Source organism: Plectropomus leopardus, chromosome 17, assembly GCF_008729295.1.
Source record: "Plectropomus leopardus isolate mb chromosome 17, YSFRI_Pleo_2.0, whole genome shotgun sequence".
NCBI classification, from domain to species: Eukaryota; Metazoa; Chordata; class Actinopteri; order Perciformes; family Serranidae; genus Plectropomus; species Plectropomus leopardus.
The window spans coordinates 9,049,352-9,076,867 of record NC_056479.1 but is presented as its reverse complement, the minus strand read 5'-3'; the positions used below and the strand labels follow the sequence as shown (position 1 = coordinate 9,076,867).

At 39.8% G+C, this 27,516-nt stretch overlaps 1 protein-coding gene across 1 annotated transcript; it reads left to right on the top strand.

Moving 5' to 3' along the window:
- Positions 1-2,143: 2,143 nt before the first annotated feature.
- Positions 2,144-26,936, top strand: map3k3 (mitogen-activated protein kinase kinase kinase 3). Its single transcript, XM_042504728.1, is given in 21 exon segments — positions 2,144-3,450; positions 9,625-9,685; positions 10,213-10,334; positions 12,100-12,140; positions 12,574-12,673; positions 13,825-13,911; positions 13,913-13,939; positions 14,844-14,861; positions 14,864-14,900; positions 14,903-14,965; positions 15,767-15,859; positions 15,862-15,899; positions 16,317-16,390; positions 16,558-16,625; positions 17,530-17,625; positions 17,751-17,912; positions 18,838-18,986; positions 20,812-20,943; positions 22,349-22,478; positions 22,631-22,808; positions 23,780-26,936. Coding segments are annotated over 20 exon segments (1,848 nt in total). The 5' UTR covers positions 2,144-3,450; positions 9,625-9,681; the 3' UTR covers positions 24,009-26,936.
- The last annotated feature ends 580 nt before the right edge of the window (positions 26,937-27,516 follow it).

Here is a 27,516-nt window from a genome sequence, read left to right as displayed (position 1 = left end):
TGTGACTGAAGGTTTACTGTGAATTTGAGCATGCTGTGCAGAATAGAAACTCAAACAGATGGATATCTGCTACTTTGTTTTTTTAAAGAGAAGCCTTAGAAATAAATAGCTGACCTTATTGCTTTTTTGTTTCAAACAATTCCTTTGAGTGCACAGATATTTACAAAGAAATCTCCTGATCATGCCTTTTCAAAAACAGACCTGCTTATGTTAGAATCCCACTCTTTAACATAGGATTACTTCACTCAACCAGCAGCCATTTTTTCCCACATAACCACTTTTTATCAACATAACATGTACAGTAATTCCACTGTGTGTGTGTGTGTGTATGTATGTGTGACGATGTATATTTTATATTTTCCTTGTTTCATTTTAAAACGGTCCTCTGGATCCCTGAGAATGCTTTAAAATCAAGAATATTGTATCTAGAAATGCTGTCTTTGTCATTCTCTGTTAGCAGTTCGCCAAGGTACAACTGCAGAATCTGTGAATTGCAACTTCTAAGTGTAACAGAGCAGATAAGGTACACTTAACACTGGTGCCAAGAGGCTCAGGTGAATGATTGAGGTGTAACGTTGTAAATGTTAAACCTGTGAGTCACTTCATTTTGTGCTTACCTTGATGTGGACTTACTTTTCAATGCTGTTCTGTCATCGAGACATTTTAAATGTATGCATCTTTGAAAATGTATTACAGACTTGACCTGTGGAGTTAGGTGGCCTTACAGCAAAAGGACGCTTGGACTGTGTTTTCAGTCGTTCTCCTCTATTCTCCCTTCTCGCTATTGCTTAGTTGTGGTATGGAAGTGTAACATTTTAAAATGTAAGCCACCCCCCCCCCCCCCCCCTTCTACGCCAATATACACAATCATTTTGTGCGTTTTCTTTCTTGTTTTTCTTTTTTGTTTTTTACATGCTTTTGGAGAAAAAAAAATAAAATGCTGGTGTTGATTTAATGCAGTGTTTTTAGTGTTTATTGATGCACTGACTGACTGCTAAATTCTTGAATTCCCACGAGTTTGAGTAAATGGATTGACTCAGGGATATCAAAATGTTCACTTTTGTGTGGTTTATTTCTACTTGGACTTCATATTGTACGTTTTACTCCACTACAAATATTTGACATCTTGAGTTACTTTACAAATTAACATTTTGCAAAAACAATTCAAGGTTCCAGTTTAACATTTGTGAGAATTTGCTCATTTTCAATCAGAAAACAATTAATGGGAAAAATAATAAGCAGATTAACCTGTAATGAAAATTATCATTAAAATACAATAAAGCTCCACCATAATCAGCCACTAGAGTAAAATCCTGTCTTTTACATTAATGCAGGAGTAAAGATAATCTAACTATATAATATATATTAGTGTAGTCACAGGGGACATTTTTCTGCATAAATCTTTTACTTTTAACACATTAAGTACACTTCCATCAATATAATTACATATTTCTATCTATCACTTTCAAAGCAGGATTTTTACTTCTAACAGTCAGTCTGTATGAGGTGGGGAAAAAAATCAATTAAAATAAATGCATCAATAATTATGATCCAGTAAAGTACTGTTTTTTTTGTGAAATTGACCACCTACATAAAATGTACTATAACTTTAGGTACTTTAAGTAGATCTCGATGCAAACAGTTTTGTACTTTTACTTAAGCTGAAGCAAAATTTTGAATGTGGGATTTAAACTTGTAACATGACAAGCAAGCAAAGCCTTTCTTTTTTATATAGGTCAAGGTGCAAGTGGCAGACACACAGCAAGGCCATCAACTGACCATAAAAATAAATATTCACAGAAAACTCAGAATAATAATTAAGGTGAGGAATAAACCAATAAGAGATGCAAAGACATAAATACTTTAAATTTAAAACATTTAAAACATTTATACATATGGATTAAAATAGATAAAAGAACAAAAAAACAGAATAAAATATTCCTACACACGAACCAACTGTACACAATGCTTGGATTATGGTATAGATTTACATGTTTAGATGCATGGCATTAGAAAGCTTATAATTCCGATTTTGCTCTGGTTTTGAAGGGAGCAATACGCCTTACCTACGTCACCGCTGGTCCGCCCTTTTAATGATATCGTGTGCGCGCCTGCAGAAAGACTTCGACAGAGCGCGCTCCCGCAGCTGCACGGCGCTTATTTAGATAGTTTAGTAACCAGAAATCCCCCGGGAGTCAAACCGTGTTATTTCACACATATGGACGACGACGAGTGAAGCGTCTGAGAAACATGGACGCGACTTTGGAGTACAGTTTTCACGACCTGTTGGAGGCTTAAAAGCGGGTTCCGGTGGCGATATTTTTTCTGTCAGGAAGTTTGACGTACTCGGTTGAAGATTGTTTCTTACTTTGTTTTGGTGTGGAGGAAAGTTGTGGACTGCTGTTAGCTGAACAACCGCACGACTTCTCTGTGACTCTGCGGAAAGACTGCGTTTGTTTATATTAAAGTCGCTGTGGATTTCGTGTGAATACTCCAGGAACTGTAATCTAGGAGTCCGACACTCTGCGAAGTCCAAACATCGATGGAGTTTATCCAGCTTTGCTTCTTTTGATCAGATAAAGCGAGTTTATGTGTATACGTAAAGTATACATGTAGCATTTTTCTCTGCTAGTGTCATTCCAGTCCGTTTTTGCTAAGTTTGAACTCCATCATGACTGAATCAAATCCTCTTTGTGCAGTTTTTATGGGCCTTTATGAATTCCTATATGGTTATGTTTATGACCATATTCGATGCAGTTATATGCAAAAGTAAAGATTGCTGCTGCCTAGATAATTTTGGACTCCAACCTGGCAACACAGAGAAGGAAAATCTGCAAACTTAGCAGGAAGACAGGCTATCAAAATCACGGAAATCGTTCGGTCTTTTCCTCTGGCGGAGCTGTTACTCAGAAATGGATTTCATACAGGCCACACGGTTATTGTTACACCTTGTTAGGTAGTTTTTGGTTCCTATTTTATGGGATACAGCTCCCCGGACTGCAAGCCCGAAAGCGTTGATGTCGTGTGTGACCAAAAATGTTTTGGAAATTTAAGTTTTCCAAAGATCCGAGGCTGCAGCGCAGCAGCAGTTTGTCTGCGGGCCACAGCTGGAGCAGCCTGATGTAGGATTGTTTTCCATCGGAACATTTTCTCTGTAAAACTCACAGCTGTCTGATGTTTTTGTTTTTACAACCTGGAAATTATCCGTTTGTGTGAGTGCGTTCATTTTCCGTTCAAGAAGAGGAGTTACCTGAGGGGGGGTCAGCCCCGCCATGGCGCCCCAACCCTCACACTCACTCCCCGGTGTGTCGGTCTGACTGAGGGCACCGATGGATATGAGCACCGGCTGGACCTACTGCGTCATCCCGAGCTCGAGACACCGGTGACCGACAGTCGGCTGCGCGCGGAACAAGCTCGGTCTTGTCCTGACGAGGGTCGTCAAGGCGACAGGTGAGGGTTATGCACGTGATAAGAGTGACAGGTATATGATGAGTGAATTGTGCTGCATTCAAGTCATAAGATGAAATTGTGAAGGAAAAAGTTTTTATTTTAAAAACGTTAGTCAGTTTTTTTTAAATGCTTAGATGCCTTTAAGGAAGACCCAGGTTCTCAAAATAAAGTATGCAATATGTTTTTATTATTTTAAAATTTTCCAATATGAAGGTCTCCGTTTCATTTTTTTGGCCCCTAAGTGGTCAGATTCAAATAGACTGTGAGTCTACAAACACTGGAAGTAGTCTTAAAGCTGTGGCTGCTGGAGCAGGGATAGTTAACTTGCTTTGCTTGGGGGCCACTTTTGCAAATTGACAAGAGCCTAGGGGCCAGTTGCAGCAGCCCTAAGATTCTGAGATTTTAGGACACTTTTTTAGGACACTAATTTTAGGACGTTTCACAGGGAATTGTTTTTTGACATTTTGAGGATTTTAGGATATTTCTAGGATTTGAGGACATTTCTTGGCTTTTAGGACATTTCTGAGATTTTAAGACGTTTCTAGGATTTAGGAAGTTTCTTGGATTTTAGGCTGTTGGAGAATTTTAGGATGTTTCTTGGATTTAAGGACATTTCTAGGATTTCAGGATGTTTCTCAGATTTTAGGACAACTTAATGATTTCAGGACATTTCTAGAGGTTTGGACATTTCTTGGATTTTATAGGGACATCGGAGCACCCTCCACTGGCACTTTTTTAAAATAAAAAAGCTCTATTTTGATGCTGTTTCATGTGCTCTGGAACCTTATCTATACTAAAAGTAGAAAAATATTTCCCAGTGTGAATCACTTTATTTTTGTTGTGAATTGGAAAATGGTTGGCATGGGCACCACATTGGTGGGCCACATTTGGCCTGCAGGCTGCAAGTTGAGTATCATTGTGCTAGAGCCTCCACATTTACATAAAAATACAGAGGACATGACCTCAGTGTCTCAGTGTGCTATGACTCAGCTTGAAAATGTCTTTTTTAAACACCATAAGGTTTATAAGGTTTATATGGACCGTCAGGTAGGTTAACTCTGTGTAATCACACCTCCTGAGTTTATTTACCTAAATGTACACAAGGTTGGTTGGCTGATAAGCATTTTCTTCTACAGCATGATCCTTCTTACAGTTGCACTGAAAAATAAATTATTTAACAAAATGATGACAAACAAAGTTCAAAATTGGTTACAAGAGCCACAAACTTGTAAGGTGCGGGATTTGAGTATGGGTTTTAAGCTACCAATTAACGAGGTATTTTCTATTTTTAGGTAACATCGTAGATTAGTAAACAACACTGGTACACTAACAGCAGTCCTTGTTGATGTTCTTACACATACAAATATAGATACACATGATTATAGTGGATATTTGTTGAAATTGCACTGGAATTGCATCAGAACTATGAATCTCAGCATGATTCCTGTGATGATCCCTCTCTACCTGCCAGAGGACAAACTTATGTCTCATTTACCTCAGAGTTTTTCTGCCAAGTAGTTCAAGGGGTTTTTGAGCGATGACATTAAAATGAAAAAAAACTTTACAATTGTCCCCAGTGTCCTCTACATCACAGCCAGTCATGCCTTTGCTTAAAGAGGCCTGTTTGACAGCTGTGTTTACAAGCATTACTGATGTAAACAAAGCAGCATCGAAAAAATAAGCTACTTATATTTAGTCGTTTTTTGGTGTTTGTCAGTGAACCAAATGAATTCAGTCACGGAGCTATAGTGCGTCATTGCTTTTAGTCTTTCAATTGTAGCTACCGCAGTGACTCCCATGTGACATGAATGCAGCATCACATGCATGTAGGCTACAAGCTTACTAAGGCAGGCAGATTACTACAAAACCAGTTACCTGATAAGTAGATTAAAAGGAATCAATGAAAAAGTGGTACAGCATCACTAGATTTAACAGGTTAATGTGTTCATGTGATTGTTTTGTGTTGACAGAAGATGCAAAGAACATAAGTGAATGTGATTGTTTTCACTTTATTACACCAAAATATGTATCTATATCTGGTAAGGTGCAGTCAAAACCAGTGGCTCCGAGCTCACATCAGTAGACTACATTTCTGACTTTGATTACTCATGATCAATTCCATACTAACACTTCCAGTCTCTCCTCTAACCCACTGAAATCTACACAAATTTGAAATCAATTCTTCATGCGATACTGTCATGGTTGTAAAAGTCATTTTCTCTGGATGGAAGACAATAGTTGTTGATGTTTTTTTGTGGTCAATACCTGTGGAAACATTCGCAGGTATGGACCGCAGAAGGCCCTCCTTTTCACCGTTCAGTTTGATTCAATTCAATTTTATTTGTCCCAGAGGGACTACAACAATTTGTGTTGTAGCAAGTGAAAAAAAAAAACTAAGGAAAGCACATTAAAGCATAAACAAAATATGGCACAGAAACAACAACAACAGGCATTATTCTGTGTACAGGGTGACTTGCATCGATGCACATTCAAGCGCCACAGGAGCAGATTAATAAGTGTCCACCGTAACTCCATAGGGCCTGTAATAATTTAGTGAAAATTAATTATGAAAACATCTTCCAATAACCATTTCCATTGTAGTATACATCACCATCAACAGGTCATGACTATCACTCTAATGCAACATCAGAAGTGGCACCATGAAGGTTGATGCTGCAGTATAGCACACAAGTACAACATGTACCTTTACTGTCACTCTATCATCATCATCCATCTTTTTTTTAAAATCCCCGATAGCTTTACTATGACCTTCACACATTGTTATCTGACCACAAAGAATAAGCAGCATCATTGAGATTGTTCATAAGCTTATCCTTTGAAATGTTTATTTAAATGTATCTGCATGTATGTACGTATTTAAACACTACAAAGGCCATTTGAAACGTATCCGAGGGAAGTAGCAGTGACTTGTCGAGATTGCAATATTCAAATGTGGTGGGTTACCCTGAACCCAAAACACATGTGCACCTGAAACAGGAGAGACATCAGGCCTGGGGATTTTGCAAAGCGCTGAGTCCAGATGCATGACTGGCCAGAGACAGAGTAAGAACTGTGGCTGGGAAAAACAGCCTCAGACTAAACACCTCTCAAAGCAGACAGAGAAGAGAGGGGGGAGGAAAATCCATGTAAATCCTGCTAGTCCTGGAAATGTGATACAAGGAAAATAAAGTGGGCACAGCTGACTGGACTGGTAGAGCGCGGCCTCCTTCTCCATTGAATTCCCCACATTCCGCTTGGGAGGTAATTAAAATCAGGAGAAGCTGGGGAGAGAAGATGGTAGCTGGGGGAATGGACAGGGAGGTTAGTTGTTGTGTTGTTTACTAAAAGGACCCCAAGAGGTGAACGATTTGAGCTTTTCTCTCCAGATCCAGCACCTCTGCTGGTCTCATTGTTGTGGGTAGAGAGGAGATGACGGCTCTGAGTGTCCTGAAGTGACTGAACATCCATGCAGCCGGTGCACACTGTAGTAGGGGATTATATGGCACAAGCCTGAAGTTCGAAGGGTTGAAGGACAGAAGTACTTGGCACCTACACCGTTTGGCAGGGGAACATGAGAGCGGCGGAAGCTTAAAAGCAACGTGGCAACGCTCCGCCGACCACAGACGGACATGCCCGGCATTCCTGTGGGTGATTATTACCCAGAAATCCGCAGAGTCAATGAGTTGCCTCAGGTACCGATGCTGCTCATTTTCTTCTCAGACAGCCTTCTGACTTTGCAAATCTACCCCCCGAAAGACATCCTCTCCTGTAGGCCCCATCCTCAGACACTATTTATCCCGACTTCTGGTATTTCCCTGTCCTGTTTTGTTGTTGTTGTTGTTGTTACAGTTATATTGTCTTTAGTTGTCAAGGGTTACCAGGCACATAACCACTAGTCACGGACACATGACGATTCACTCTGGTTCTGATACTGATTGAGAAGGCTTCGCTGCAATTATAAAATGATCATCGTTGGTCTTGATGCGAGATTTGACTTGCAATTTTATTTATTTTTTGCTGGGGATCTGTACCAAATAATCATGTTCTCTTATAAGTGGAATGTGATCTGCAGGCTGGGGCATCTCTGTGCTTCATTTATAATGATGAGTTTTACAGGGTTCCCACGGTCATGAGTATGTGAAAAAGTTATGATATGAGAGAAACTAGGATTTTCACAGGAGCATAATCTAGTGTGTGGACTTTGTTTTTTCTTCTCTTGTATTGCGATATAGGCCTACCCCTTTTAAACTACTTATTGTCATGCAAATGCATAAACGACCATTACTACTAATGGAAAAGTTGTGGAAAAGTTTTGAAATTCATTGTTAAAACTGTTTGGGAACCCTGGTTTTGACACATTTACCTTTATCAAAAAATTGCAGCTTCTTAGATACAGATATTACTGTACTCTCTGCCATACTGCAATTTTGGTAATGGTGCAGCTTCACTTATTACTTATTTAGAATGACCCCTAATTAAAATAAAGAGATGAATTAACTTCTATTATCTTTTATTATTACAGTATTAGTAATGCATGATGACTCTAATGTTTACATTCATTACATTTGACCGTCCAGTTGGTTCAGCAATAAGGACAGTGTTGAAAACTGAGTTTTAAATGTCCAGTTATTGTCTTTTCTGCATCGAGAAATAATCTGTCAAGAAAGAATCGCAAAGCATCTAGAAATTGGTTTTCCCTTCTGTCTCTCATAACCACAGGACTAATATACATGGGTTGATTGATATAGTATATATACCTGGGAAAGGCGAAGCACCTGCTGCTTTTACATTTGGCTCTGGCTTATATCCTTTTCTTTTCCATGACTTTACAGGCTGTTAATGGACATTACTGAGAGACTAATCTTATTCCTAGTGAGACAAAATGGCCATATCTATAAATAAATTGGCTCATGGTCAGACCAAACATGTAGTTATCATCCCAGCACACTTAAAACATGTACTGTAACCTAACAATAATGTTATGTCAGTTACACAACTGACTACGCAATCAGCTTTTAGCACCACAACAACCTGTGGCTTCAAGTTCCTGTGCATGAAAGTAATCCCAGCGAGTTTACACAATGAGGTAGACAGATTTTGAAGATTTGTGAGAGAGCTCTGTTATCTGTGGTATCCAATCAAATACGGTATCAGCGGGTAGTTGATGTACTGGAATCAGGAGAGAAAAAGTTAGATCATCTCTGGTTGAGATAGTTTATTTAACTGAAGTCTCTGATTCGACTGGTATGTGATTGTCTTTTGGTTTTATCGAAAGTAAGTCATATCTGCCTCACCAACCAATACTTATCTGTGTTTAAGCCCCTCAAAGTCCTTTCAAGCATTCTTTTGTGTTCCTCTTTGTTATTTTACTAAAAATTCAATGGTTTATTGGTACAAATTTGGGGGAAACCTTCACCATTGAAGGAAATGCCTCAGTTTATAATGCTGTTGACGCCTTGAACTGGAAAATATTGCCCTGTTAACATTCAACAATGGAGCTATAACACAGCTGAGTTGGGAGGTTTTTTTTGCAGCTCGTGCAATCAGAGAAGTTTAAAGCTGGTAGATATTTAAAATGGCAGAAAACTCCCTGTAACAAACATTCTTCCCATATGAACCGTGCCAGACTGATCGCTGCCAATGCGGCTTGAATTTCAGCCGTTTCCAATTGTCGTTCTTTCTCATGGGCAAAACACACATTCACACATGCAGTGCACACTCTCTCATTCAGTCAGTCAGAGAAATCTTTAGGTATGTGTTGTGCAGGCTTAGGTTACTTTTTTTCACGTCTGCAAGGAATTATGCATGAAAAAGGGTTTGTGCTGTAAATGAAAATGAGGTTTTCTGTTTAGTGTCACAGTAAAACACCATAAGATGTGATTTCATTGCCTAGACATCATATAATAAGGTTGCAGTGCAGCCACTTTGTCATGCCAGCCTTCAGGTGATTCCCTTTTTCACCAAGGGGATGTTTTATGTGCTGAGGTGCTTGCATACTGACAAGTTTTGTGAGACTGCCTGATAACCTTTGTCATATGTCATCTCCTGTCATGCTTGATGACTCACATCCTTCTGCTCTGTCTCCAAGCAAAGAAATATGAACAAAAACAGTGTCCGCATCAGTTATTACACACTTTCGCTCATGACTAATCGATTTCTGTTTTTATCATGCAGGCTGGGGGTTGGTTTCTGAAGACTGGTTTGTTGACCACATATGCAAGCATCGCCACAATGAGTAAGTCTTCTAAATTCTGATGTTAAACAGATATTTAGATCACAATTTCCTCACAGCATGAGATAAAAAACACTCACACCAAACACCATCCCTGGGGCCAAGGCCTGTGCGAGCTGCTGCTCCAGACGCTGTCGGATGAAGGATTGGTTTTCGGCGTTATGGAGATGGGGGTCTGGTTCTCTCTGCTGCCCCGGGGCTGTATGATGTCTGTCCAAACTACACAAGGAGAATATTTTGCCTTCGTGAGTCAGTCCAGCCGAGGCAGAGCTTGCCCTGAGATCAAACGTGGGAATAGGCATATCAAAAACACTGCAGTCCTTCCCTGCCTCTAATACTCTGTCATGGGATAGTCTTGATATGGCTGTAGTTAAAGATGACTGACTAATTGTGTGCACACACCTTTTAGTGGAGGACGAAATGCAAGTGGCTCACAGCTTTCTCTTTCTGACATACAGGCACACAGAGGCCATCCATTATTGAATCCACACTCTAATTGTGTATTTTTCTCAACCCATTATCCTCTTTAGATGAGAGGCAGGCTCTCCACTCTATAATGAAGGACCTGGTTGCCCTCCAGATGACGCGGCGCCAGCCTGTGCTGTCGTATGACAGCGGAAAACCCAAGACACCGGCCCAAGCCAACAGACAGGTGTGCTATAGCTGCAAATTAAACATTCAGAAGAAGACTACAGATGGTTTTTAAGCTCAAGCTTGTGTAGAGTTCCCCTTATAAACCAGGATTTAAACTCAGGAACTATGGAGGTGGAGCTGAGCGACAGAGTAATACCTTTGTTTAGACCTGGCTTTACATAAGTCGGAATATCAGTTACAGTCAAGTGGCCTTACATTTTACTGTGAGCTCCAGCTGAAACATCTTGTTCCCACAAGTAAACACACATGTTGTGAAAGTTTTCCTAAAATCAAATACATATGATGTGGTTTTCGTAGCGTAGTTCTCAAGAAGCAATGTAGGCAGGTGTTCAGCGAGACCCTGAAACCTAAAGCTCCAAAGTTTAACCCCACAAATGTCTTATGTCCTCCCACAGTCTTTATTTAAGTGTCCCTCAGGAGTAAAGGAGGTTCGGTTGAATTGTCAAAGTGAAAAGAAATCTAAATAAAATTACTCTATGTCGTATATAGTTAAGGTGAGGATTAGAGATGAAAGAGTTAACCGCGTGACTGCTATGAATGTCTCAATGGTTAGTATTACCATGACTAATTTTAGTATTCAAACCAGTTTGATTACTTTGAAGTTCTCATGGTTAGCAACAGTTTCCCAGACGCAGGCGCAGCATGCAGTGTGTTTGTTATCCCCTTGTTTAGTGGGTGTGCAGCAGGTAAACCCAGTAATGCTCTGGATCCCTTGATATGTTTTCTTTTAATAATTACATAAGGTACTAGCCATGTTCTTATTTTAATGTTATTGCAAGCAAGAAGCGCTTAGTGCTTATTTGTGGTTTTTGTATAAAACTTGATGAAATTATTTCAGTGTGCGTTTCAGTACTTAAACAGCATATTATAACAATACCTTGATCATATAATTCTGGTTTTAAATTTTCATAATGTTTTATCTCTGGTGGGGATTCATGCAGTGTACAGTCTTCTGTCTGCTGCATGAACCTTTAACCACCCATTTATGCACAGTTGTGTCACTGTGGGATACCACTGAACACACACACACACACACACACACACACACACACACACACACACAGAGAGAGAGAGAGAGAGAGAGAGAGAGAGAGAGAGAGATTTGAGTTAAGTTGTGTCCAGTATGAATAACATTAAATTTAGAGTCAGGAGGGCCTTAAATACTGAGAAAATAATGTTGTTCTTTATGGCTACAGCTCAGTCAGCTATAGAATTTAGATTTTGGACCACTGCTATAATTAAGACCAGTAAAACTGGGTATCACTCATTCAAGTATATTCTTGTTTCCTACAGTATTTCCTACAGCCCACACAGTTTGCTAATTTAGCATAATGACAGAGGAATTCCCAAGATAGCCATCTACAAATCTATTAAATCCAGTTATTTTCAACCTCTTCTCTAAAAATATATTCTGCCTGTGTGGAAAAGTGGCCAGTAGCCCACCCACCCTCACTTTCTACCACAGCTGCAGCTGCAGAGAATAGCCAAAGCAGACAACTCGTGTGCAATGCAGTGTTTGCTTAAAACCAGAGATCGTCCCCCTGGGAAAGACAGTCTCCACCATTCTCTTACCTCAATAACTTAAGTTTGGAGTTGTTGTGAGTGGAAGTGGGTTTTCACATATTATGTAGCAATAGAGGAGGTGCATCGCGGCTTTACACGTGCAAGTCGGTCTTAAAGTCTTTTCCTCTGGGAAAATCACACCTGTGACAGTTCTCATGGTCATTTAATTCTTTGACCTACCTGTTTCTGTTTCTTCTCAGGACGACATCAGGATAAAGTTTGAGTTCTCAGGAGAGCGGAGGTGAGTTTAGGTTTTTTTTTGCACATGCATGTTTTGTGTATATGTGTGGGCGTTTTATATACATGTATGTATCCATACACAAGTGAGAGAGAAAGAGCATAAACTCACACAGAGACATAAACACACTCACTCAGGCATGCTGTTCTTGTCACATGTTCCAGTTCATGAGAAAGAGCACATCTCAGACTCCACTCCAGCACTTAATTCAGACTGGTATGTGAGCTGGAGAATGAAGGGGAAAGGACTGTGGTTAGCCTGTGGCTGCCAGCACAAACCGCAAATATGCAAGGTGTACTTAGAGGAATCTGCACACTCTAAAAACAGCAGCTTGTGTGTATTTTGCCTGCACATGTGCATGTAAGTCAAAAGAAGTTTCCTTCACAGCCGGTACAAATCTTTTCATAATCTGTCTGTCTGCGTGATTTCTGTGTAGGATCTTGATGTTTGGACGCCCGGTGCAGTTCGAGGAAATCCAGCAGAAAGTCAAGACAGTATTTGGCCAGCAACTCGACCTGCATTATATGAATAATGAGGTAAAGTGGAGAAGCCGGAGCCAAGGAGTGTTCGGTATTTTTGCTTGAAAAATGACCTAAATGATAAATCAGTCATCTAAACAGCTGCTGATTCATTTTCTATCCCTGACTAATTGTTTCAGCTTTGCAAACATATCTGACGTGTGTTGTTTTTTTTTTTTGTCTCTGTGTTTCCATATTTCAAATAGAAAAGGACTTTTATTTTAGTCTTATTGCTGTACATATCTGCATACACATGTGTGTTTCATTCAGAGTACTTTAGTGATTCCCGGGGGGAAATTGGGAGATGTAACAGTTGCTCTCATATTATATACAGACATATGGAAATAATAAAAAAATAGAAAAACAAATAAGAATATTCAAAAAATGCATCAATATAAAACACAATGTATACATATAAAAATAAAAATATAAGAAAGGTATGTTGTAGGGTACGGAAGCCCTAAGCGGGCGTGTTTTTTTTTTTTTTTTTTCAAGCCGTTTTCTCGATATAACAAGATATTATCTCGTTATCTCGAGAAAACGGAGTTTGTTTTCCTGAGATATTAAGTCGTTATCTGGAGAAAACGAACTTTGTTTTTTGGTTTGTTTTTTTAACTTTATTGAATGAACGTCAGAAGAAGTGGCGGGTGGATGATGTGACAGCAGGTGCTGTGCGGTGTTCAGCGCGGACAAATGCGCAAGGTAAGATGATTATTACAGGAACACATCACCCAAATTCATCAGTAATCATAACTAGATTATTAGACTGTTGCTCCGGTGCTTTTTGGTACGTGCAGGGGCGAGAACCTGCACGCATTTGTCCGCGCTGAACACCGCACGGCACCTGCTGTCACATCATCCACCCGCCACTTCTTCTTCTGACGTTCATTCAATAAAGTTAAAAAAACAAACCAAAAAACAAAGTTCGTTTTCTCGAGATAACGAGATATATATCTTGTTATAACGAGAAAACGGCTTGTAAAAAAAAAAAAAAAAACACGCCCGCTTAGGGCTTCCGTAATTACATAAAAGAGTAGTTAATTTATTGATTAGGTGTTAACATACATGTTGAAATGTTCCCAAAGCTTTGAATGCGTGTTAAAGTTGATATGCGTTTTTCATGTGTATTATTGATTTTGTGTTTTTGTGTTTGTCCTGCATCATCACAGTTGTCCATCCCTCTGCGAGATCAGGATGACCTGGACAAGGCGATCGACCTGCTGGACCGAAGCTCCAACATGAAGAGCATCAGGATCCCTGCTGCTCACTCAGGAGCACAGCAATGTGAGACACAAACACACCATACACGCACACACACACACACACACACACACACACACACACATTGGGCATGTATTTACAGTGTACCATTGCACCACTGATATTTCTTAACCAGAGTCCTGTTGTGTAAAATCAAAGTTCCTCATTACTTTGACATTACCTAGCTGCCCTGTGACACAAAGCGATTGTTTAAAGTTCAAATGAAACGACATATGGAGAGCATCTATCTTCAGTATTGTGACATATTTCTGCATGTTAGTTGCTCCATGTAACTTATTTGCTGAAGCAGTCTTCTGTAAAATGCCCTTAGCATCATCTGCAGCTGTCACAGATACCACAAATCCCAGCCAGAAGACACAATGATGCGTTCACAGCTAGCTAACTTAATATTAGCTCTCTGCAGCTAAAAGCTGCAGGTTAATTGATGGTTGGACGTCCTGATATTATTGGTAGAAACTGATTGGTTCAAACTTACAAACGCACACGTCATATTTTGTTTTACAGGAGGAAAACTTGATTGGATTTTAATAGTGTACAACTGACTCCCAGAAAGTGCTCTTTTGACTCATAGATTGTTCTCTTTAAATGCAAATTTTAGTGCTGGAGAATTGTATGTTGTATCTCTGTATGCAACTTTGGGTTCTCACTGCTGAATGTCTTGGCCAGGTCTCCCCTAAGAAAAGAGACGCTTAATCTCAATCGGACCAACCTGGTTAAATAAAGGTTAAATAAATTAAATAAATAAATAATCAAAAGTTATGAGGAAATAGATTTTTTTGGCCTATCTTATTTAACAGGTATACAATATGACCGGGGATGTGATCTAAATGGGTTAAAAATGCATTTTTAATATCATGTGGTGAAGCCTTCCTTAAACCTTCTGCCCTCTCTCCTTATCCACCTGAAGGCCTCCTCTCCCTCCCACCACATGCCGTAAGTAAGCAGGTGAGGATCAAGTCCTCCCAGCCACCGGAGATGTGAGCACAGTGTATCAATCCTCCGAGCCCAGGGGGCGCCACCTGTCAACTGGTACATATCTTCACCTGACATCGAAACTTCTCTCTAATCGTTTCTGCAACAAGATGGTTCACACATTGATCTAGAAGAGGAAATATAGGCACTTACTTCCTCCCAGAAACATCAACATTTTGTTAATATTGAGTCACAGGTCACTCAGTTTTCATGTCAACATGGCAGTGCCACTTCTTTTTCACTACCTCGATTTCCTCGCGTGTCGCCCTCTCTCTCGCTGTCTCTCTGGCTGATCTGTCTTTGGCTTCCCCTTTTAGCTATGGGTCCGCTTCCTTTTCCTGTTCACCATCACCAGACGAAGCCTGCTGGACAGCAGCCAATCAGATTACACAATGCTATTAGTGTGGTGGACCAGTGGCCTGATTTAGGATGAAGTGACTGCAGGACTGCTTGAGAGCTAGACTTTGACAGCAGCAGCCCATAAATATTAAAACCAGCTCTCAGCCGTCTGTATTCTGAGTCAAAATGGAAGCAATCTGCACTTTTATTTGGAGAGTGCACCTTACTGAATATTTAAAACATTTTGACAGACATAACAATGTCACAAAAGCTTCTGCATGAATATAAGTTGTATGAGTCTTAATTACATCATGTTTGCCTTTGTGCTGCCTTTACTCCACGAGAAATAGAAAATAAATTTCAACTATTAAGGCCTATTACTTTCTTTAACTATGCAAACAATTGTTCCAGCAATATCCAGTGATCAACTGATGCCTCTAAAGTCCAGAAATTTTTTAATTCTTATTTTCTCACATATGTAATGTTTCCTTTATGCTCATAAATGCTGTCTCATCCCAGGTTCTCAGAACACGGGGCGTAGCTCACCGCCTCCTGGTTATGTGCCTGAACGCCAGCAGAGGATCGCCCGCCAAGGCTCATACACCAGCATAAACACGAGGGGGAGTTCATCCCTGAGACCAGCGATCAGTGTGTGAGTCACCGCTTCACTATTAATTGAGGAAAATCCACCTTAAAATAGAAATCATGTGGTGTATTTATGACCTTAGACTGCTGAGATTTGATCGCATAAACAACTTGTCCTCAAAGCTTGAGGAACTTTCCTGATTTCTGAAGTTTTATATGACACTGTGAAAGCTTCCTGGGTACACTGTTTGGGTACATTTTGGGGAATGGTAAGTGTTGCTAAAAAGTCATTCTAATTTTGGAGTAAAAGGTCAAACAGTTATCCATCTATACAATAGCTGAGCAACAAAAAATGAAATACTGGGTTTGTGCTGCCAAGGCTTTCAAGAATAAATTCTGTGTCGGGATGGATTTTTCTTTCTGAAACATGTACACAAAACGCATGTGCATACACACTGCTCATTTTTCATTGTGCCTGCCGCAGGTGCTGGATCCCTGGAGCAGTGCAGAAAACTCTGTCTCTGGAAGCTGTCAGTCTCTGGACAGTAACTCAGACAGGTGAGGAGCAAACTCTGCCCACCAGTCTTCATTGTTACATATTTTATCATTTTTATGTCATATGTGCTGTTCACAAATTTTGAATAACTGTAACCTGCTCTATGTGAACAGCCAAATACAGTCTCTCTACATCTCTTGATCACTTTCCTTTTCTTTCTCTCTTACAGCCCCTCAATGAGGAAGTCTCGCATGCACAGAGCCAAGAGTTACCCTGATAATCGTCAGGAGTTCTCCGGTGAGAGCAGCTTCAAGAAAAGCTCCTTCCAACCTTAAACCCTTTGAAACTTGAGAAAATTGGCTTAATCTCTCATAAAAAACATGTTAAAAATATCATGAGTGACTTAACAAGAAATTATCCAAAAATATATAAATAAATAAAAATCTACATCAAAATTACTTGAAATTAGCCCAAAAATAAAAATAAAAGAGGATATGACATTTAAAAAGCAATGAAATAGAATAAAAATAATGGATCTAAACCAAATCTAAATACTGTTATCTTTTTTCTGTATCATAATGAGTATATAATTATAATATTTAATAATAGCAAATTGCGGGACATTTCATTGCAGGTTTCTGAATGTTTTTTATCCCATGTTTTTGAAAAAAAAAAAAAAAAATCAAACCAATGTACTCCCACCTCAAAGGTTTAAATACTTGTTAAAAGGTGTCTGAACACAGCACATGGAAAGTGATATTGTTTCAGGCTTCAGAGGGTTAACTTTCCCAGTAACCATGGGGGAAATGGTAAAGCATTGATGTGATAAGGCATTGTGACAGCAAATTTCAAATTTCCTTTAAACCATCGGGATACCATGGAGGAAGATTTCTGTACTTGAGACTCTTTTGGCTGAAAGTTGTGAGAGAGCCATCAAAGTTTATACTAAACCATAAACATAAATACTAGTCCGCCCCGGACCTAATGTAAAAACTGAGGGTGCAGCATCAGTGATTTGGTAAAGAAATCTACATGAAAAGTAAATGCATGTTCAAATCTGAGGTGTTTCTCAGAAGTATAAGCTGCAAAGGAGCGTAATGAAGTGGCTCACGTGAATGTTGTGTGACTTTGCAACTGAGCTAAACTGGTTTAATTCCAGAGTAATCCTGCTGACATTTGACCTTTGGATGTTTGCCTTCAGACAGGGAGAATCATGTGTATGACAGGGTAGCAGGGAAAGGAGGCACCTTTCCTCGCAGGTACCACGTCTCCCTGCATCATAAGGACCACAGTGAAGGTAAGATGATGAGCATCTCATCCACTATGTGACTTTTTTCTTACGCTCTCTCATTCCTCCCTTAATCTCTACTGTTGGTCATTCAAAATTTAACCTCAGCCATTCTCTTTCCCGCTCTCTTTCAGGCCGTCGGACGTTCCCGCGTATCCGTCGCCCCCAGGGGAACCTGTTCACTCTGGTGCCATCACGCCGGTCGCTCAATGGCAGCGAGGAGAGTTTGGGTAGCTGGCAGCTGGTCGACGCTCAGGGCAGGCTCCGTCCCCAAGATCGCTCTGTGGCGCATAAGTGTGAGTGTTGATCTATATTCACTCTAAATAAAATGTTCTTCAGAAACTACACTTCAGTTTTTAGACTGCATAAATTCTGAAGAGATAAACTGATGGTATATTGCAGGTTTGAGGGCTCATACTAATGCTTAAATCACGTAATAGGGTTTCCACCAAAATTTACTTTTAGGAGGACTTTTAAAAAAACTTGGACACAATATTTAAGGTTGCCCAGTAAAATATACTACTGAAACCCTGGGTAGTAAAATAATATAAATAAAACTGAATTCCAATGTAAACAGCACCATATGTATTGCTGTGCCACATTAAATATACACCAATTAATAATAATAAGAAGAAGAAAGTTGGGCTGCAACTATCATTTTTTTCATTATTGTTTAATTTGCTGATTATTTTAAAAATTAATTGATGAATTTTTTAGTCTGTAAAATGTCAAAAAGAGTGAAAAATGCTCATTACATTTACATTACAAGTGACATTGACATATTGCTCCTTTGTCCAACCAACAGTCTAAAACACAAAAACTGTCACACATTTCCAAATCATACATCATTTATTGTCATAAATGTCATTAAATTCTCACATTTAAGAAGCTGGAACCAGCATGTTTGCCATTTTTAGCTTGAAAAATGATTGAAATTATTAATTGATCATCAGTAAAGTGTGCAATAACTTTTACATGGACTTATCAATCAATCAGCTAACTGTGACAGCTCTAGAATACAGACATCAATTTCAATTTTGTGCATCTATTACATAGATAAACCTGCTTAACATGGCGTACTACAAAGCCTTAAAGCTGGATAAAACTTTTAACTTGTGATGAAAAAAAACTGAAAATAATACTCTTCTCTGTGAAATGTGAAACATGTTGTGTATCTTATGTAAAAACATAAATGAACAGTTGAGTGTGTGTGTTTTTCAGCGCCCAGTGCTCCAATGACGTGGCGGCGGGGAAAGCTTCTGGGCCAGGGAGCGTTTGGTCGTGTTTACCTGTGTTACGACGTGGATACTGGGAGGGAGTTGGCCGCCAAGCAGGTCCAGTTTGATCCCGAAAGTCCTGAGACCAGCAAGGTGAGAAACTAACGTGAATATTTAAAGGTGTACTGCGCAGGATTGTCGGTTAATTTTTGTAAACACACTCGTCTGCAAAAGTAAAAGTAAAAACCAACCTCAAATTTACTTTTGTTCTGCATTTTGGTCTGCTATATTTTGCATTTTTGCTGTGTCTCTAGGATCCCTGCTGTTAATGATCTGTCACATGATCACTACATTTTTACAAAGTCCTGACCTCACCTTAGCACCCTGAACACAGAAAATAAGAAAAAAATATTTTAAAAAATTCTTAGTGTTTATTTAAAAGGGACACAGCATATTAATGAACATCAGTATAAAATACATATGTAAGTACAGCGGAGTTAGCAGGACTGCTGATATACATCTGTAGTCCCTTGGCAAGTAACAGTCAATAAAAATATAAAGAAAGTAAGAAAAAATAAAGGCAAAAAATACAACAGTAGCAATGTAAACTGTATGGCATGAAGTGCATGGTGCAAAGTGTCTTATCTATGTGCAAGGTGCAGAATTCAACACGTGTTGGTTGCGTGCATGTATCATGGATCACTGGATATAATATACAGGCAAATTGAAGATACTCTGCAGAAAAATACACTGCATTTTACCTCTAGTGAGTCATAAAAGATAATTGAGAGGGATTAGGTAAGTTGTTTGGTGGGAAAGTCCTGCACAGTATATTTTTGCAGTTCTCATGTTTTCACAGGCAGAATGTTCTTTTCTCTGTCTATTGTGAACATTTACACTGTTTCTTATGGCTTGCTCCCTGCTGTGAATGTTTCAGCTGTAAAAAATAAAATGTTACACAGTAAAAAGTCTGACGTTTATCTCAGGAAATGGCATCATTTCCTCCTTACTTTTACAGTATTACTCAAGGATGGTGACATTGTAGTCTCATCAAGACTTCAGTTTGTTTATTAATAACAAATCCTGACTGCACTGTGAGTGTAAAAGCACCAAGAATGACCTCATATGTTGTGCATGTTAATCTGTTTCAGCCATCATGCTGGAGCGCAGGTCGTCAGCATAACTGACCCAGCATTTAATTCAGGAATCAACAATCTTAGAAACGTATTTGCGTAAGTTCCGTGATCTTAGGTCAGGTGTAAAGCCACAAAAACTTTATTTTATCCCCTGACACAGAAACAAAACAATCAATCTGCAGGAAAGAGATTGAATAACTCAAGAAGTGGAATGTATTGAAGAGGTTTTCTTTCCTCCCTCAACCCCCCCTCTTCCCCATTTTAATGTCTTTTCCTGTCGTTCACAGAGAAAACATGCACTGTCACTTCCTGTATCTGAAAGGTACTGAGTGTTTGGGGGGGGGGGGTGACAGGTCAGCATTGCCTTGGCCTCCTGTCACCCCTTCACATGCCCACCTCCAGCCTGTAGCAGATGTGCATCAGTTCTTTCTTTAAACTGGCATCTGTGTTGGGACCTTGAGATTTCTTGGACTTGCGTCTCTCTGTCTTTCGCTGTTGTTCATTCTCTGAAGTAAACACCGGAACTTATTTTGGGGAACTGCACTATGTGCTTTCATTTACTCTCTGCTTTAGGTTTCACATTTGGCAGACTCCACACACAGCCATAAATCACTGGTTTGTGTCCATGTATTTATGGTTACAATTGTTCGTCATCAGTGGTAACAGATATGACGCAGCCTGCGGGGCTCCGCAGTGTCCCAAAAATGCATTTTGTTTACAAGTGAAAACAGTAAATGAACAAAGATGCATTGTTCGGAAATGACAGTCTTTATGTTTAATGTCTGAACGGTTGTTTGAATCTTCTGTGTGTCATTTCCCTGCTTCTCATTGTGTCTGTACAGGAGGTCAGCGCTTTGGAGTGCGAAATCCAGTTATTGAAAAATCTGCACCATGAGCGCATTGTTCAGTACTATGGCTGTTTGAGGGACCACAATGAGAAGACCCTCACTATTTTCATGGAGTACATGCCCGGGGTGAGTCTCAGCAGCTTTTAATGTCACGGCTTGAACCAGGGCTCAGAGAAATGATTGTTTCCACAAGTGGAAACCTTGAAATCAGTATAATAACCTCAGTCTTTGTGTTCAGTCTAATGTTATGATGTAACTCAGCCAGTCACATGAGAGCATGAAATAAATACAGGAGGGACGCAAAATAAAGCCAACAATCAGTTCCTATGACTATAACATTTTGAATCGATATTAAGTTGGTGATTTAGGCATTCAGAAAAGTGGTTGGGCATATTTCCGCTCTTCCTGTCTCCTGACTTTATGCCCAAGGTTTGTAAAGTAAAATCTCTACCGCAGACACTTTTCCAGGAACCTTTTTAGGAACTCAATTTTGACCTCAGTAACTGTGTTTCAGTTTTGGATCCTGAGCCATAGTTTTGCAGCCAAGTTCTTTACAAGTCAAAGAACTAGCGAGATAAAGAGACAGTGAAAGATGAAGTAATGTACTGAAGCAGTCAGCTAGGAGCCAGTTTGAGGTTTACAAATAACGGATTGAAGAGCAGATCATCTGCCGACTGCATGCCAATTCAGGCAGCACACAAATTTGCTAAATTACATTGCAAACCAATGTTTAAAATCTTTTAGCAGATTTGCCTAATGTTGGTGAAAAATGCAAACACAAATGCGATAAAGGAAATTTTACTGCCTGATTTAGTTTTTGTCTTTCTCTCCTTGGACTCTTAGAGCCTGTTTACACCTGGTACTAGCATGTATCTTGGGTGGTCTGATCAAAAGTCACAGGTCAAAGTCTGTATGTCGACACCTGGCATCAGAATAAGCTTCCACATGCATCTAGTGACCACTTGTGATTCAATCTCACTTCTCCACTGTAAATGAAGACATACTCTGCCTGCACACACAGTAACGGGGCTGTTAGCATCACACTGCTTAGTCTGACCAAAACTGGACTTTAAAATACATGTAAACATGTTAGCCTGGCTGAAATTGTACTGAGTCACATTTCTCAAAGTCAGAGTAACACCTAGAGATAATGTGGTTGGGTGTCGATTGAGTGTCGTTTATCATGTATACACTTCAACTGGACCTGAACTGGCCTAAGTGTTCTGCAGAGAGGGTTGATAAATAAGGACGAGGCTGAAAGAATGTGGCAACATGCGTCCCAGAACATGGGAGAATGTGGTCTGTGCGTTGAAACTCGAGGTGGATTGAGGACTCAGGGCGCACGTACACCTGTACTTACCAGGTGTAAACAGGGCCATAGTTTCTGGTAGCATTTGTTCAGCTAGGCTCCTTTCCTCCTTGTTTTTCCCCTGCCTCAGACCCTCAGTGATGGGGAACATTGGTGGTCTTAAACCCTGGATGTGTTTACAGTCTGTGTCTTGTTGTGTAAATCATCTTTTCTTCCCATCAGGGTTCAGTCAAAGACCAGCTGAAGGCCTATGGGGCGCTGACCGAAAACGTGACCCGGAAATACACGAGGCAAATCCTGGAGGGCATGACTTATCTGCACAGCAACATGATCGTACACCGGGACATCAAAGGTAGACCTGTTCAACCACAGAGGCTCGACTATCATGATATTTAGATACTAGATAAATGTTTAGACAGGGCTTTGATATAGAGATGTTTGCGTTTTTTTAGAGCATGTGGAAGGCGATTGATGAAAATATTTACATGTTCCATGTCAACTCAGGTGCCAACATCCTGCGGGATTCAGCGGGCAACGTGAAGCTCGGAGATTTTGGCGCCAGCAAGAGGCTGCAGACCATCTGCATGTCTGGCACCGGCATCCGCTCTGTGACCGGCACCCCCTACTGGATGAGCCCAGAGGTGATCAGTGGAGAGGGCTACGGCAGGAAGGCTGATGTCTGGTAAGAAATACAGAGATATGAATGGATTTACAAACACACAGTGCAGATTTCCATGTTTCTACCTTCTTTAGCCAACCAAGAGGCTATTAGATAACAAGACACAAAATACCTCAGCCACCAGTGTGTGAATGTGTGTTTGTGCTTTGTGTTGTCGAAAGAGTGGAAAAGTGCTACAAAAGCAAGTCAATACCGAGTAAAAATTCAGTCAAGACCTTCATAAAGTGGTCTTGAGACTGATTCTGAGTACTACAAGTCTGGCACAAACAATGGAGCATTTTTTTGGATTTAAGAGAATTTGCATAGCTGCTAGTACTTCCTGAATATAAGACTTAGTTTGACTGACATGCGCATACACAAACACAGACTTCATGGCTTTTTGCATCTGAGGTTCAAGCAGCAATTTGATTGAAATGGCACCTGCATCTCCCAGTAAACATCATTTAATTTGAAATAGGGACAAAGTTTATGCTCATGTTTGGACTGGGTAGAAGTACTTTGCCTTCATTCAAAAAGATAATCTTGAGTAAGTCACCAGCTGAGACGTGGATCTGAGAAAAAATGGAAATACCAATGTTTTCCTCTTGAAGTGGCAGAATCTCTGTGCTCTCAAAAAGGAAACTTTTTAATAAAGTGAGGGGCGGGTTACCACACTCCCACAATGGAGCAGACAACATTCCCTTATGCAATCTGTGATTGGGTGGTAACCCAGCAGGCGAGTGATGTGATTGGCTGAAGGCCAGTCAGACAGGTCGTAACAGAGGTTGGTATGTTCCAGGTTCTCAGCCCAGGCTGGAGGGGGAGTAACGCTCCCAGGAGGTCTCCCAAACAGGTGGAGGAGCGAGTGTGAGAGTTTCCACTCAAAACATTCCTGTAAAGCTTTAGTGTCGAGCAGCTAATGTGTGGTATTTGTCTCAGCATGTTATGTGACTCCTCTGCAGATTAAACTAAAGCAAAAACAATTTATGTTACAGGAGCCTTGGTTGTACGGTGGTAGAGATGCTGACAGAAAAGCCTCCTTGGGCTGAGTACGAGGCCATGGCAGCCATATTCAAGATCGCCACCCAGCCCACCAACCCTCTGCTGCCCCTGCACACCTCCGACCAGGCGCGGGACTTCATAAGCTGCATTTTTGTGGAGGCCAAACACAGGCCCAGTGCTGAGGAGCTGCTCAGACATCCCTTCTCACAGATTCTGTGCTGAAACCTGCTTGGTTTCTGAACTTTAACCACAGATTATAGCCTCAGCAGTATCTGCAGCTTCCTTGAAAGCCATTCAAAGCAGAAATCCGGATGTGGAACTTGTCTAGAAGTCAGTGTTAAACCCACCGAGCCTCTGCCCTCCCACCCAAAACCAAATGACAGACAGTTTGACGACAGCACTCATCAATGCCTTGAAAACCAATGCCAGTACATGCTCTTACAAGAGTTACCACCAGGGGGAAACAAAACATCAAGTATCTGGTGAGCTGCAGATGTAAACGCACGCACTCCACATGATGCACCCCAAAGGCTGCATCATTCATGTCATGCAATCTTCATTAACTATCCTCTGATGTGTTTACATTCACATGTTGGGCAGTTTTAAAAAATGCCAGAAAGCCTTACAGTGTTTGAAATTTAAACATTTAGCTTGGCACCATTTTAAAGCTACAGGACACAACAGTGTTCATTGGTTAGTTTTCTCATTTCTGTCTCATCTCTGTCTGGTTTTAAACAAAGAAAAATTCATTATACTAGAACTCTTTTAAAAGCTCTTCAAGCTATTTGCTATGCACTTTGCATTTCCGATTAAGTTCAGATTGGATGAGACACAGATGAAGCGATGTCACGTGAAGATACATGTGTACAGTATTTACCATGTTGTTTAATATTAACAGACTAAAGCATGTTACATTTCAGACATATTTTAACATAGTTTAGCAGTCTTACAGCTAGAAATTACTCAGACCAAAATGCACACATTTCTCCACTGATAGCGCCTCCAGTAAACAATGATGCACGGCAGCTGATTGCCCCAGTTTGTGCCTCTTATGTGTTTCTGTTACACTGAAGTCACAAGAATCTGTTTCTCTGCATATAATAATTAATTGATTTAATAAGTTAATAATTAATTGATCTTTCTTTAACAGTGCATAGTGATGTTCTGTCCACCTGAATGAAAATTAAATCTGTTGAATAACACAAAATATTTTTTCTCTCAAGTTGCAATTACAGACAAACATAACTGAGGACAAAAAATGAAAAAGGGGTTATCATATAAATCAAGCAAAGACATATGCCATTTAAGACTGCGGCCTTTTTATCAAATTTTATTTCCAATTAGCATTCCGGTGTCCAACAATTATGAAAATAAGATAATCAACATAAAAGGATTGTGTGCCGCGTTCTGTTTTGCAATGACGCTCTCTGTTTGTCTTGTCCCATAAATCCATTGCACCTGTTTTCTTGACAGCATTGTGCTTTTACCTCTCCCTAAAAGCTCAACCATTTCCTCATGCTCGAATATATTCGAGCCTGTTTGTCAGATGAATTAAATTTCCAAAGTCAATATGTATGCAATATGCAGCCTTACCATCATTATTTGGATATGGAAACTTGGAAAATTGGTCAAAAATAATATAGGGATACATCTCATCTACTCTACTTGAGTATAGAATACAGATATAACTTGAGATATAGTTTAAATCTTTTTTTTTCTTTTCAAGTCTAAGCTCAATGACTGACTGTGTTTTTTAAAGATGTATTTTACAGAGAAACATGTGCATAGCTCTGTGAATTGTGATTACAGCACATGAAGGGCACAAACTGGAACTGTACAGCTATAATACCAGATTTAAGTCACAGATATGGTCTTTGCTCTCGCCCTGCCATCATTATTACTGTTGCTGTTTCTAAACCTGGAAATTTAGCCATTTGAGTCTGAGGCTGCCAAAGTGCAGAATTCAAGTCCAAATTATGAGAATCAGAGTCTGTCAGTACAATGTACCAAATAATCTGTTCATTTAAGTATTAAGGATGACGTGGAGATTGTTTTTGTTTGTTTTTTTTTAAATGGACTCTTCCCAGTGTTATTCTTCCGTTCCCCTCAGTGTGTCTTACCCATCTACCTGCCATCTTCCTCTTGTAGCTCTTCAGTATCACATGTTCTCAGCCGACTAAGTGCCAAAAAGGGGCAGGTAAAATATGCTATAGTGTTGCTATCAGTTACATGTGAAAGTGAAGCAGAGCTTCTATGGTTTAAAAATAGAAACTTGAGGCCTTAATTTGGAAGTGATTTCTGTTGCCTAAGATCTTACTGTTCCTGTGTGTCTGGCCAAACATCCCTGACTGAGAAACCTTAGCTTAAGGATCAATTTGAAATCAGATGCACTTTTATATTAAATGAATGTGGCAAGTTTTTGTTCTTTACCAAATTTGATTTGATTTTTTTTTTTTTTTTACTTCAAATGTGAAAATTGTTTCTTTTTTATTTATATCCCCATGTCCATCCCAATTAGATTTTTATAAGCAAATATATATGTATAAATATATTTTTTATATTTAGACTGTGTCAAATCTGATGATACTTTCAGGACTTTGTGTCGTTAAAAGTAAATCATTGAAAGCAGCTGGTTTTGCAGACATTACAGATTTGGGGTTTATAAATGAAAAATGGGTGGAAAACGAACTCTGGCTGCCTGGTTCTTGTTCCAGCTCCAAAAAAAATACTTTCCACACATCCTTAGCTATACATTTAGATGACAGTGTTACCTGACGGGTTACGGAAACTTTGCATCATTTGCTCATTCTGCTTTGACACATCAATGAGGTCTCATGAATGAAACCTTTAATTGCTGGGAGTATTTTTTTGTGTGATCTCAGAAATGTAATTTCTGGGTGTGTGTGAGCCAAAGACGAGCAGGATCAGAGCCAGTGCTGGATTTTAGAGTTCGCTTCTCAACCCAGACGACGACTTTGTTTATCCCAGGGTTCAGACGCGTCCAGCATTGAGTGATTTTCTGGGCAAAGGGCTTGACGCTGCCTTAAAGCTAACATGAGACCGTTCTAAGGGGCTGCTACAGGCCAAAGGCAGCTAAATATGTTGAAAATAATAATTCTTTTGTAAAGAAAAAGGCAGTGAGAGAAAGAACCCTGTGGTAAGCAAATGAACACAAGCTAGTTGTTTAGAGATCTATATATGTAAATGTATGATTATGTATCATGACAGGACTTGCAGTGCAAAGTCTGATGTATCAAATTTATTTTACAGCAAGAAAAGAATAGTATATATATATATGTGTGTGTGTATGTCATGCTCTCTCTCGAAAACAAATAAATTGTTTACAAAATTTGTTTGATTTGTTTGGTTGTGTACATCTGTAAGAAGACAGCTGTGGCAGATCTTTCTGTAGGTGACAGGAGCCCCTTTCACACGCCTGTTCAAGTCATAATTTTCACGCCATTGTTCTTCATTGCAGGTCTTTAAATGGTATGATCCCAGAATGGGGGGACAGACTTGTCTTTAAGCTGGCAGCAGATGTAGTAACACCGCTGTATTAATGTGTGTTTAAACGGGACATCCAGCGGGATGGGACCATGGATGATGTGTGTTGATATTGAAGTGTGACGTGTTGATGACGTTTCAAGTGTGCAACTCACTGCCAGAAGATTTAAAAAGCAGCAAGGAGCAGTTAGCAGCAAACTTAAAGCAAAAGACCAACAGGTGAAAA